The sequence below is a fragment of the Tetrao urogallus genome (assembly GCF_951394365.1).
Source record: "Tetrao urogallus genome assembly, chromosome: 1".
Lineage (NCBI taxonomy): Eukaryota > Metazoa > Chordata > Aves > Galliformes > Phasianidae > Tetrao > Tetrao urogallus.
Window position 1 is genome coordinate 1100373 of NC_136813.1, and position 10269 is coordinate 1110641.

At 50.3% G+C, this 10269-nt stretch overlaps 1 protein-coding gene across 1 annotated transcript; it reads right to left on the reverse strand.

Moving 5' to 3' along the window:
- Positions 1–2378: 2378 nt before the first annotated feature.
- RPS3 (ribosomal protein S3) lies at positions 2379–9853 on the reverse strand (the record flags this gene model as incomplete). The annotated part of the gene is made up of 7 exons (XM_079543401.1): positions 2379–2434; positions 3236–3432; positions 5363–5550; positions 6700–6794; positions 7709–7802; positions 8056–8186; positions 9824–9853. 6 exons carry the CDS (start codon positions 9851–9853, stop codon positions 3239–3241), a joined length of 732 nt encoding a protein of 243 aa, XP_079399527.1. The 3' UTR covers positions 2379–2434; positions 3236–3238.
- Positions 9854–10269: the final 416 nt, after the last annotated feature.

The following is a 10269-nucleotide window of genomic DNA, read 5'->3' on the forward strand; positions in this document are numbered from 1 at the left end:
CCTTTTCCCTCCACCAAAAAAAGGCAGGTGCACACATCCGTGTGCAAATCCCCAGAGCCTGAATAAGGACCAGGTGCTTGAGGGACCACAGCCTTTTTTACTGCAGAAAACTGCAGCATCCCCCCCCAGCACCAATCTTGGCAGTATCACAACACCATCAGCCTACAACGGCATCATTTCAAGCAAGTTAAAGCTATTTCAGATCTTCCAGAGCTCCTGAGCCTTTCTTACTCCCAGACTGTCTTGTTACAAACGTGTTTTTTATCATTGAGAGGACTGCAGTTTAATGATACAGTTAACTAGTAAAGCTGTCCACTGTAAGATGTGTGCAGGAACCTGAAATCAGTCTTGTTCTCTGGGACCCTGAGACAGCACAGCTGTTTCTACCGAACCTAGCCAGCATCTCAAGCATCACTCTGCCAGGCCAGCTTTCCAGGAGCCTTGTCAGAGATGCCAGCAACAGGAAGGCAGAGGCTCACGCTCACACATTGCCAGACAGACCAGTTCCTGATGCTGTCTGTATGAAATTCCAGTCCTTAAGTTGCCTGCCTAGTTCCTGCAGAGAATAGCTTGGGTTGGAAGGAACATTAAAGCCCTCTTTCATGGGCTGGCTGCCCCTGTATCAGGCTGCTCAGGCTCCCATTCAGCCTGGCCCTGAATGCCTCCAAGAACAGAGAATCCACAGGATGCTCTGGCCAGTTGGTGCCAGCGCCTCATCACTCCCCAAGAGAATTTCCACCTGGCATCTAACTTTCTTTGTTTAAAGCCCTTTACCCTTGTCCTATCCCTACCAGATCCTGCAAAAAGTCTGTCTCCCTGCTGTTTGAAAGCTCTCCTCAAATACTGAAAGGCTACAAGGACGTCCCCCCAAAGCCTTCTCTTCTCCAGGCTGAACACCCTCAGCCTGTCTCCATGGAGAAGTGCTCCATCCTTGAGCATCCCCGTGCCCTCTGGACCCACAGCCCCACGTCCCTCCTGTGCTGGGGGCCCCAGGCCTGAATGCAGAGCTCCAAACAGGGCCTCACAAGGGCAGACAGAGGGGGACAGTCTCCTCCTCGCCCACTGTCCCCTCTGTTGGTGCAGCCCAGAGGACTGCTGGCCTTCCAGGTTGTGAGCACACATTGCTGGCTCCTGTCCTGCTTTTCATTCATCAGGAGCCCCACGTCCTTCTCTGTAGGGCTGCTCTTAGTGAGTTCTCCTCCCTTCTGTACTCTTATCTGAAACTGCCCTGACCCAAATGCAATAGAAAATGGGAAACTGGACATAAAGGCACTCTTCCTAAGGAAAAAAAACAAAATTGCAGGTTTGTATAATTTCATTAATGAAACAAATGAGTTCCAAACTGCTCAAAATGCAAACAAAAAGCTCGTGAACATCATTATCTCTTGTGATATGCATCACAGTGACTTCAATATCAGCCTGAAAGTTAATCGAGTGCTCATGCTGACTGCTCCAGCCACAGGGCTTTCACCAGACCACAGCAGGCAAGAACAGCACCAACACTCTGCACACAGCAATGGAACAGAAGAGAGAACACATCCCTGTCTACCTCATCTAATCCTCAACTTAAGGATCTATCCATGCAACCCCACAGCTCATTAAAGCCACTTTGCAATAGAGCAACAGATTAAGAGACTGTCTATTCAAGCCTCAAAGGAAGATGAGTTTTTCCTCAAGCATTTAAATGTGTGTGTATTTAAGTGCTTAGGACAGGTCTGAAATCTACATACACACAAAGAAATGTACTTTTTTTCCTCATGTAACGTGTGAATGCCTACCACAGAGTTCCACAGGATCACAGAATACGATGAGTTGAAAGGCACCCACAAAAGGGCCACTGAGTACAATTCTGGGCTCCACAGAGAACCACTCAAAACTCCAATCCTATTTCTGTGGTCCAAATGCATCTTCAACTCAGGTAGACTTGGTGCCTTCGTTCCACATCACCATGGACAAAGGTTACTTCTCCTAACAGATGTGAAGCTCTTCTCCATAGCCCTGAAAGCCACACAGCAAACATCTCTCAGTAGTAAGGGAAATTGAAACACAGAGGTGACAAAAGCATTTAGTAGAAAATACAGTAATACTTCAAGTGAAGCCTGAGAGATTGCAACTGCTTTGGACACTGCTAAACAAGCTCCCCTCCTGGAAGCCTTGGAGAAAGACTGCAATGTAATTGCCAGTGGACTCCAAACCTCTCTCTAGAAATCAGCACCTTGTTCCCACTCTGTTTAGATCAGGATCTGCTAAATTCACTCCAAAAGGTCACAAGAGCTGAAAGAAATGCCAAGAAATTCCTTCGTAGCAAAGATTCAGGCTCTTCCTGAATATACCTTGCAAAAAAGAAAAGCACCTCCACAAACACTGTCTTTTGTGATTTTATTAAGAGATGTTTTCAGGACAGTCAAGCTTCTGGTTGCAGATGTTGTAAACCCTACAACAACAACAACAAAAAAAAACAACAAATAAAAAAAACTGTGTGAGATGGTGGCAAATCATTTCCTATAGCTATTTTCCTACCCAAAATGCTGAACAAGGCAGCTCCAAGTGTTCCAGTTACATCTCTCACTTCCTGCATTTTAGCCAATGACCTCCCCCTACACGAGCAAGTCTTGCTAGTCAGATCCCTTGTTTCACTGCAGCCCTGCACACCCCCTGAGCCCTTCTTGTTCTCGTGAGGAGTTTCAGTCAAAGCACAACCCAGGCTGGCTTTCACTAGCAGCTAAGGAAGCCTTCTGGGAAAGGCTTTAGGCCCTGTGCCCCCTGCTGCCCCCCTCACAGAAAACAGGCAGAACTTTTAAAAGCACCAGGCTGCACATTTTCATCGGTGACAACCCAGAGAATTTCCACTGATCAGTTCATTATAGAAGTGACTCAGCAGGAAAGACAGGAGTTCAAAACTTGCTGATTTACTAATGAAACTAGCCTAACATCAAGCTTGATGTACTGGCTTCTAAGAGTCAAACCTCAGCTAGATACCAGTACAACCACTGCTTGAAAAATAGCATTAAAACATCTAAGCATTGAGCCCTTCTCAGACAAATGCCTCTAGGTCACTCAAATTCTGACCCAAGCTCCCCAGACCCATGCTGTAGAACACAGCAAGAAGCAGGGCACTTGGACAAGGATTTTCCCTTTCAGACTCGTCATCACATCTTCATGGAAGGGCACGCTCAGTGTGCAGTTAAACTGAGTCTGCATGCACAGTTCACTCCTGCTGCTCACAGGCACTCACCTCTCAGGCAGTGGGAACTGGCTGCGGCATGGCTGGCTGTTCTGGTTTGCCACCTTTCTGCTCTGAAATGGGGGTGGTGGGCAAGATCTCTTCTTTGGGTTCCACAATGCTGACATGATCTGGAAGAGGCTTTTTGGGGCCAATCTTTCCACTTGGGTCCCATGGCAACATAATTTTGACTTTGATTCCAAGCACACCTGCCAAAAAGGGACAGAACATTAAAGATAAGCTCATTGGACACAATGTTACAGAAGTTAAGCTACCTGCACCAAAACCATCTCTCAACAACTCTGAACTGATGGAAGCTAATTAAAAGTGATAAAGCATAAAAATCTACCTAATGTAAATTTACATTGGTGTGTTTATCTCTGTTAAACTCACCGCCTTTGCTAACTGCAGCCTGGGATGACTGTGATGAGAACATGCTATAACCTGGTTCTTTACTATGAGAGTGGTGAGGTGTTGAAACAGGCTGCCCAGAGAGGCTGTGCATGCCCCATCCATCCCTGGAGGTGCTCAAGGCCAGGCTGGATGGGGCCCTGGGCAACTTGTTCTAGTATTAAATGGGGAGTTTGGTGGCCCTGCATGTGGCAGGGGGTTGGAGATCCACGATCCCTGAGGGGTCCCTTCCAACCTGGCCATTCTGTGACTTTCCTGGGATAGCTCAGCTGGCCAATTGCACCATATTCTGGTATCCCTTCTCAGACAAATGCCTCTGAATCAACCAATGAGGAGGACATCCTGTCCAAGGCAGCCTTAGCACAGCACCACAGAACATGGCACCGACCAGGCTGTGCTGGCACAAGGACATCCCTTCTGACTCGTCATCGTATCATCACTGAAGGGAGGACAGAACAACTCTGCTCATGCTAATCTCTTCACATTTGGTGCTCTGAAATGCCTATTAAGATGCAGAAGTCACTTGTGTTTTAGTGGGAAAGGACAAGGGGATGAAAGCTGGCTTGGCTGGTTTAGCTGGAAGACTTGAAAGAGTGCAGCTGTGGTGGGAAAGCTGTCAGTAATGCTTGCTTTTTTGTGGGTCTGATTTCCCTGGGAGCCAAGAGACAGAATCCAGCAGCTCTTGAACACAGTCACTATGTGTACTTATAAGGTGTTCTGCTACCAGGCTCAGAACACAAATGAGTATCTGGAAAATCTGCATGTTACCAAGTGGAAACTTCAATCCCCACTAGCAGCAAAAGCCAGTGAGCACACAAAATCTTCCCACCCACATAACAGATGCAAATAAAGGTCTCCTTCAGATCTAATGCACAAGCTCCACTAGTGAGAATTTGGTTGTGGTAACTGGAGAAAACAAATTTTCTGAGAACACCCAGGGACAACACAATTGAAATACTCTCTAAGATCAGAGGTGCACTGAAATCTAAGTTACCACCTCACAGATGAGTGAAATCTCCAGCCTGAAGGCACAGAATGCACTGGGTTTTAAAGAGTTGATGTACGGTTCACAGAATCACAGAATGGCTGGGGTTGGAAGGGACCTCAAAGATCACAAAGCTCCAACCCCCCACCAATGCAGGGCCACCAACCTCCCCATCTCACAGCAGCCCAGGCTGCCCAGGGCCCCATCCAACCTGGCCTCCAACACCTCCAGGGATGGACGGGGCATCACAGCCTCTCTGGGCAGCTGTTCCAGCACCTCACCACTCTCTCTCTAAGGAACTTCCCCCTGACATCCAACCTCCAGCTGCCCTCCCTCAACTCCAAACCATTTCCCCTTGTCCTGCTGCCATCTCCCCTTTCACAGAGCTGACTCCCCTCCTGGCTGCAGGCTCCCTTGAGGCACTGCAGGCTGCACTGAGGTCACCCCGCAGCTTCTCTTCTCCATGCTGAACAAGCCCAGCTCCCTCAGCCTGTCTTTGTAGGGAGGTGCTGCAGCCCTCTGCTCATCTCTGTGGCTCCTCTGGACCCTCTCCAACAGCTCCCTGTCTTTCTTGTACTGGGGGCTTCAGACCTGGACACAGCGCAGCAGATGGGGCCTCACGAGGGCAAAGTAGAGAGGGAAGAGCACAGAGGGAGCACCAGTGACTGATAGCTGCTGGCTCCAAAGCACTGAGACAAAAGACCAACAGAGCTGCAGAGGGATCCTGCATCCCAGCCTCTCACCTTGCCGGAGCAGGACGTGACGCACGGCTGTGTCGACGTAGTAATTCACCGGGTCTCCACTGTGGATCATCAAACCATCCACGAACTTCATGGACTTGGCACGCTGACCCCTGAGTTTGCCAGACACGACGACCTCGCAGCCCTTGGCACCGCTCTCCATGATGAAGCGGAGGACACCGTAGCAGGCCCTGCAGGCAGGGAGCAGAAAGAGCCACTGCATCAGGTCCCGCTGGTTTGGGACGTCTTTGCCAAATCCAATGGCATTTTGCAGGCAGTTCAAAGCCAGACAAACACATTTTAACATCTGCCTTTTTCAAAGTTACAGTCGTGCAACCCAAGCCCTGTCAATGCTAGACAAAGCAGCAAAAAACTTCGTACTGTTTAGCACTACCAAATCAAGCTTACAGGAATACTGTGAATTACATACAGACCTTGTGTAGTTGTGAGCCTGGTGACAAGCAGAAGCTCTCTGGCAGCCAACCCACCCACATCATGAGTGCAGCCCCAATCCCTTCTCAGACAAATGCCTCTAAATCATTCACTGAAAGGATGCTCCTCCTGAAGAACCACAGGCAGCAGCACAGAACGTGATACTGCAGGGGCTCCACTCAGCAGGAAGCATCCCTTCAGACTCGTCATCTTATCATCACTGAAGGGAACTGAGAAGCAAGGCCACTGTCATCTGAACACTAATTCAGCCACAAGGCTGGAAATTGTGTTTTACTCCTCCATCCACCATGCATTCACAAATAAACGTGGACTTCATGCACATCAGTCACACAGCTTCTAACCTCATCTGACCAACTCTTTGAAAAGGCAGATAACAGCAGGACAAGGGGAAATGGTTTGGAGTTGAGGGAGGGCAGCTGGAGGTTGGATGTCAGGGGGAAGTTGTTTAGAGAGAGAGTGGTGAGGTGCTGGAACAGCTGCCCAGAGAGGCTGTGATGCCCCATCCATCCCTGGAGGTGTTGGAGGCCAGGTTGGATGGGGCCCTGGGCAGCCTGGGCTGCTGTGAGATGGGGAGGTTGGTGGCCCTGCATTGGTGGGGGGTTGGAGCTTCGTGATCCTTGAGCTCCCTTCCAACCCAAGCCATTCTGTGATTCTATGATCTAATCTAGGACTTTTGGAATACGGTGTCTAGCAATTACTACCAAAAGTAACTGCATACTAAATGAAAAGCTCCTATCTATCACAAAAGCTAACTGCCCTCTGCGAGCAGAGCATTAGTAGGTTACACTTTCCAACTGAAGACATCTCAAGTTGGTAAGTGCTATCCTGCAGCACTCTGGAGTCCTACAAAGCCTCGCTGGGGCATCAATTCAACATGCTCTACTCACCGACGCACTGCTAAGCCTCCCAGAAGTTTGTATCTCAGAGACTCTGCCTGGGCGATGGCACACAGACCTCTGGTGGCCACCTTCTCGGCATAGAGCTGAAAAAATAAGTAGCAAACTCAGAAAGGCCTTTATTTCCAGATGATTTTCATTAAAAAGAAGTCAAGAGCTTCATATCACTCCATGCCCCATCCCTCAGACCCAAACAGAAGCTGCATCTTCAGACAGGAAGACACAGAACCTGTGAACCAGAGCTGGGACAACGAGGTGCACTGAATCTAACATCCCTAATAGTCAAAGTCTGACAGCTGAGAAGGAGAGATTCAGAAATTACAAACACAAAAGCACCAGAGCTAATGAAGCAAATGCTTGAAGAGTTATTAAATAGTTTCTGGAGAGAATCAGCAATTGTGTACCGTGATCCAGCAACACTGCTTGAGCAGAAATAAACATGAAGGGCACCCCAAACCACACATCCCCCCTCTCATAAGGTATTTTGGAGGGCACTACTAGCAAGGCCACCAGACTTTAACCATTAAAAAGGCATCAGGGAAATACTGTTGTCTCTACTGTCTAATTCATTCCAGTATCACACAAAAGTCTCAAAGGTAGTTCTGCACCTGAACAGCTATGGGCAAAAGCATGAAGAATTTAATAAGGGCGATGGCAATGCATCAATTCCAAAAACTATGGAACTGATTGACCTCTCACCTCAATGCTGGCACAGAAATACTCCCTACAAAATATTTTTAGAGAAATGTAACAAGTTTGACCTGCTTCTGTGCTCTGACTCGCTTGGAAAGCAAAGCAAACCAGACCAACTGAGCGCACTCAAAACAGCTGACAGCACAGCGATATTCCCCTTCCAGTGCAACACTGCTTTGTGAGAACAGGTGAAACGTGCCCCGAGTGATCCTGAAGTCAAATCCCCTCTCAGCTGAAGCCACCCAGACACACACACACAGCCCACGGCACAGCCCACCCAGAACTGCTTTATCTGAAGCAGTTTTACCTCCACGCTTCCCTCGGGGAAGCCAAACCTCTTCTGCACAACAGCCGTCAGCTCCCGGATGCGACGTCCCTTTTCACCCAGCACATTCTGGGTTCTGGGGGGGGGAAAAAAAACAACACCACCACAGTGTGATTGAGGGAGTGTCACCATGCCAGAGCCTGCAACCATCCCAAGGAGCTTCCAGACTGAGCGGCTAACCCTGCTCAGGCTGGTGATTAGATGGTGATTCTGTTTTACCGAAGCATCTCCTTCCCAAACACCTCAGCCTAATAATGCTTACCAAACTTCAGCAACACCCCTTCAAGACTTGCACAGCATTCCTAAGCGGACAGCAGTGTTTTGGTTACCTGGTGGCAAGTATGATAATCTCAGTCCTGGTTGGAGTGACCCGGACTTCTACTCCAGAGTACCCATCTTCAGCCAGTTCACGAGTCAGAAACTCATTCAGTTCAGCTTTGAAGATGCCATCAGCGACAAACTACGGAACAAACAGACCAAGATGGTGTAAGCACTTCATCCCTCCCAAAACAACAAAAGAATCTGACGTTTTAAGTCTGGGTCCCCGGCCTGTCCTGCAGTCTGACAGCTTCTCTCTCCCAACAGAAAAAAAATACAAGTGAGGGTGAAAGAAAAGCATCCTAAAGCTCCCAGAGATAAATCACCTCTAGTAAAAGCCAACACCAGAGCCTGATTCACGCCCAAAAACAGCCACAGTTCAGAGCAAACAGTCAAATATCTCGTTTCTATGTCTTGCAGAAGTACTTTGATGAAGTGTGAGTTTGCATGAACTCACTGCAGAAACTGTATCCCCTCAGCAGCCCCACAGGTGCCTCAAACCCTGCTAGGTCTCCTGAAGCGAGCTCTGATCAAGTTTGCTGATGGCACCAAGCTGAGTGGTGTAGCTGACACACCAGAAGGGAGAGATGGCAAATAGATGGACCTGGACCAGTTGGAAAAGTGGGCACGGGTGAACTGAAGGAGGTTTGACAAGGCCAAGGCCAAGTGCAGGGTGTTGGACTGGGGCAATCCCAGATAAGAGCACACCTTGAGAGCAGCCCTCTCAAGAAGGGTGTGGGGGTTCTGGTGGAGAAAAGCAGGACAGGAGCCAGCAGTGAGCACTCACAGCCCAGAATGCAAACAGTTCCCTGGGCTGCACCAGCAGAGGGGCAGAGGGCAGGGAGGGGACTGTCCCCATCTGTCTGCCCTTGTGAGGCCCTATGTGGAGCACTGCATTCAGGCCTGGGGCTCCCAGCACCAGAGGGACACGGGGCTGTGGAATGAGATCCAGAGGAGAGCATGGGGATGCTCAGAGGATGGAGCACCTCTCTATAGAGACAGGCTGAGGGAGCTGGGGGTGTTCAGCCTGGAGAAGGGAAGGCTGTGAAGAGACCTCACTGCGGCCTTCCAATACTTGTGTAGTTTCTAAGCAGGACAGAGAACGACTTTTTAGGTGGTCTGAGAGGAACAGGACAAGAGAGAATGGTAATAGACTAAAAAAAGGAAGTTTTAGGGTAGATGTTAGGAGAGAATCCTTGATTCAAAAGGTGGTGAGGTGCTGGCACAGCTTCCCAGAGAGCCTGTGGGTGCCCCACGTCTGGAGACGCTGGAGGCCAGCTTGGATGAGGTCCCGGACAGCCTGATCTGGTGGGGGACAACCAACCTATGGCAGCAGTTGGGACTGGGCTGGGCTAGTTTTAAGACTCCTTCCAACCATTCTGACAACTCCATGACAAGTCAAACACAACCCACACCCTGTGCGCACGAGCACAGCATCACTAAACCCAAACTCCGCATTATAAAACAACGAAAAATCACCTTCCCACCCTGCCGCCCCTCAGCACAGCACACAGAAGCTCCGAGCCCCGTGTGCGGCCCACACGCGATCCCTGAAAGCAATTCACGGCTCCCCGCGGCCCCAGCCAGGGCCCGCCGCACGCTCCCCCCGCCGCCATGTTCCCCGCCCGGCCTTGAAGCCGCATCCGCCGCCATCCTTCCGCATCTGCCGCCATCCCCTTTTCGCCACCCCAACCCGATGAACTCCGAGGCCGCCCCCAGCGCGTCCCCGCCGATATGGGGGTGCTCCGCGGCCGCGGAGCGGAGGGAGGCCACCCTTACCTTGCGCTTCTTGGAGATTTGCACCGCCATCTTGAGCCGCGCCGCCCGGCGGAAAGAGGGCCTATTTCCGGGGGGAGGGCTATATCAGCCTTCCGCCGCTCCCCATTGGCTCGGAGCGATCACGTGGGTCTTGGCGCTGGGATCGACGGGAAAAGTAGTCTTCCCTGCGCCGCCATGTTGGGGAGGATTAACCCTTCCCCTTTCAGCGCCTATTGCCGCCCTGCCAGGCTGCCGTCAGCGCCCTCAGTCGGCGTTAAAATGGCTACAAAGCCGATTTTAATGCAGCCGGGCGCTGACAGGATGATAACTCACTCACAGGTGCCACACAGAGGTCAGCTCCGGCTGCACAGAGGCCTCCTCAGGGACAGCCCTGCTGTGAGGGGAGCCCCGCACTGACTGTCCTTCTGAACCTTTATTTATCCTGTCTTTGGGCAATCCCAGTGCCT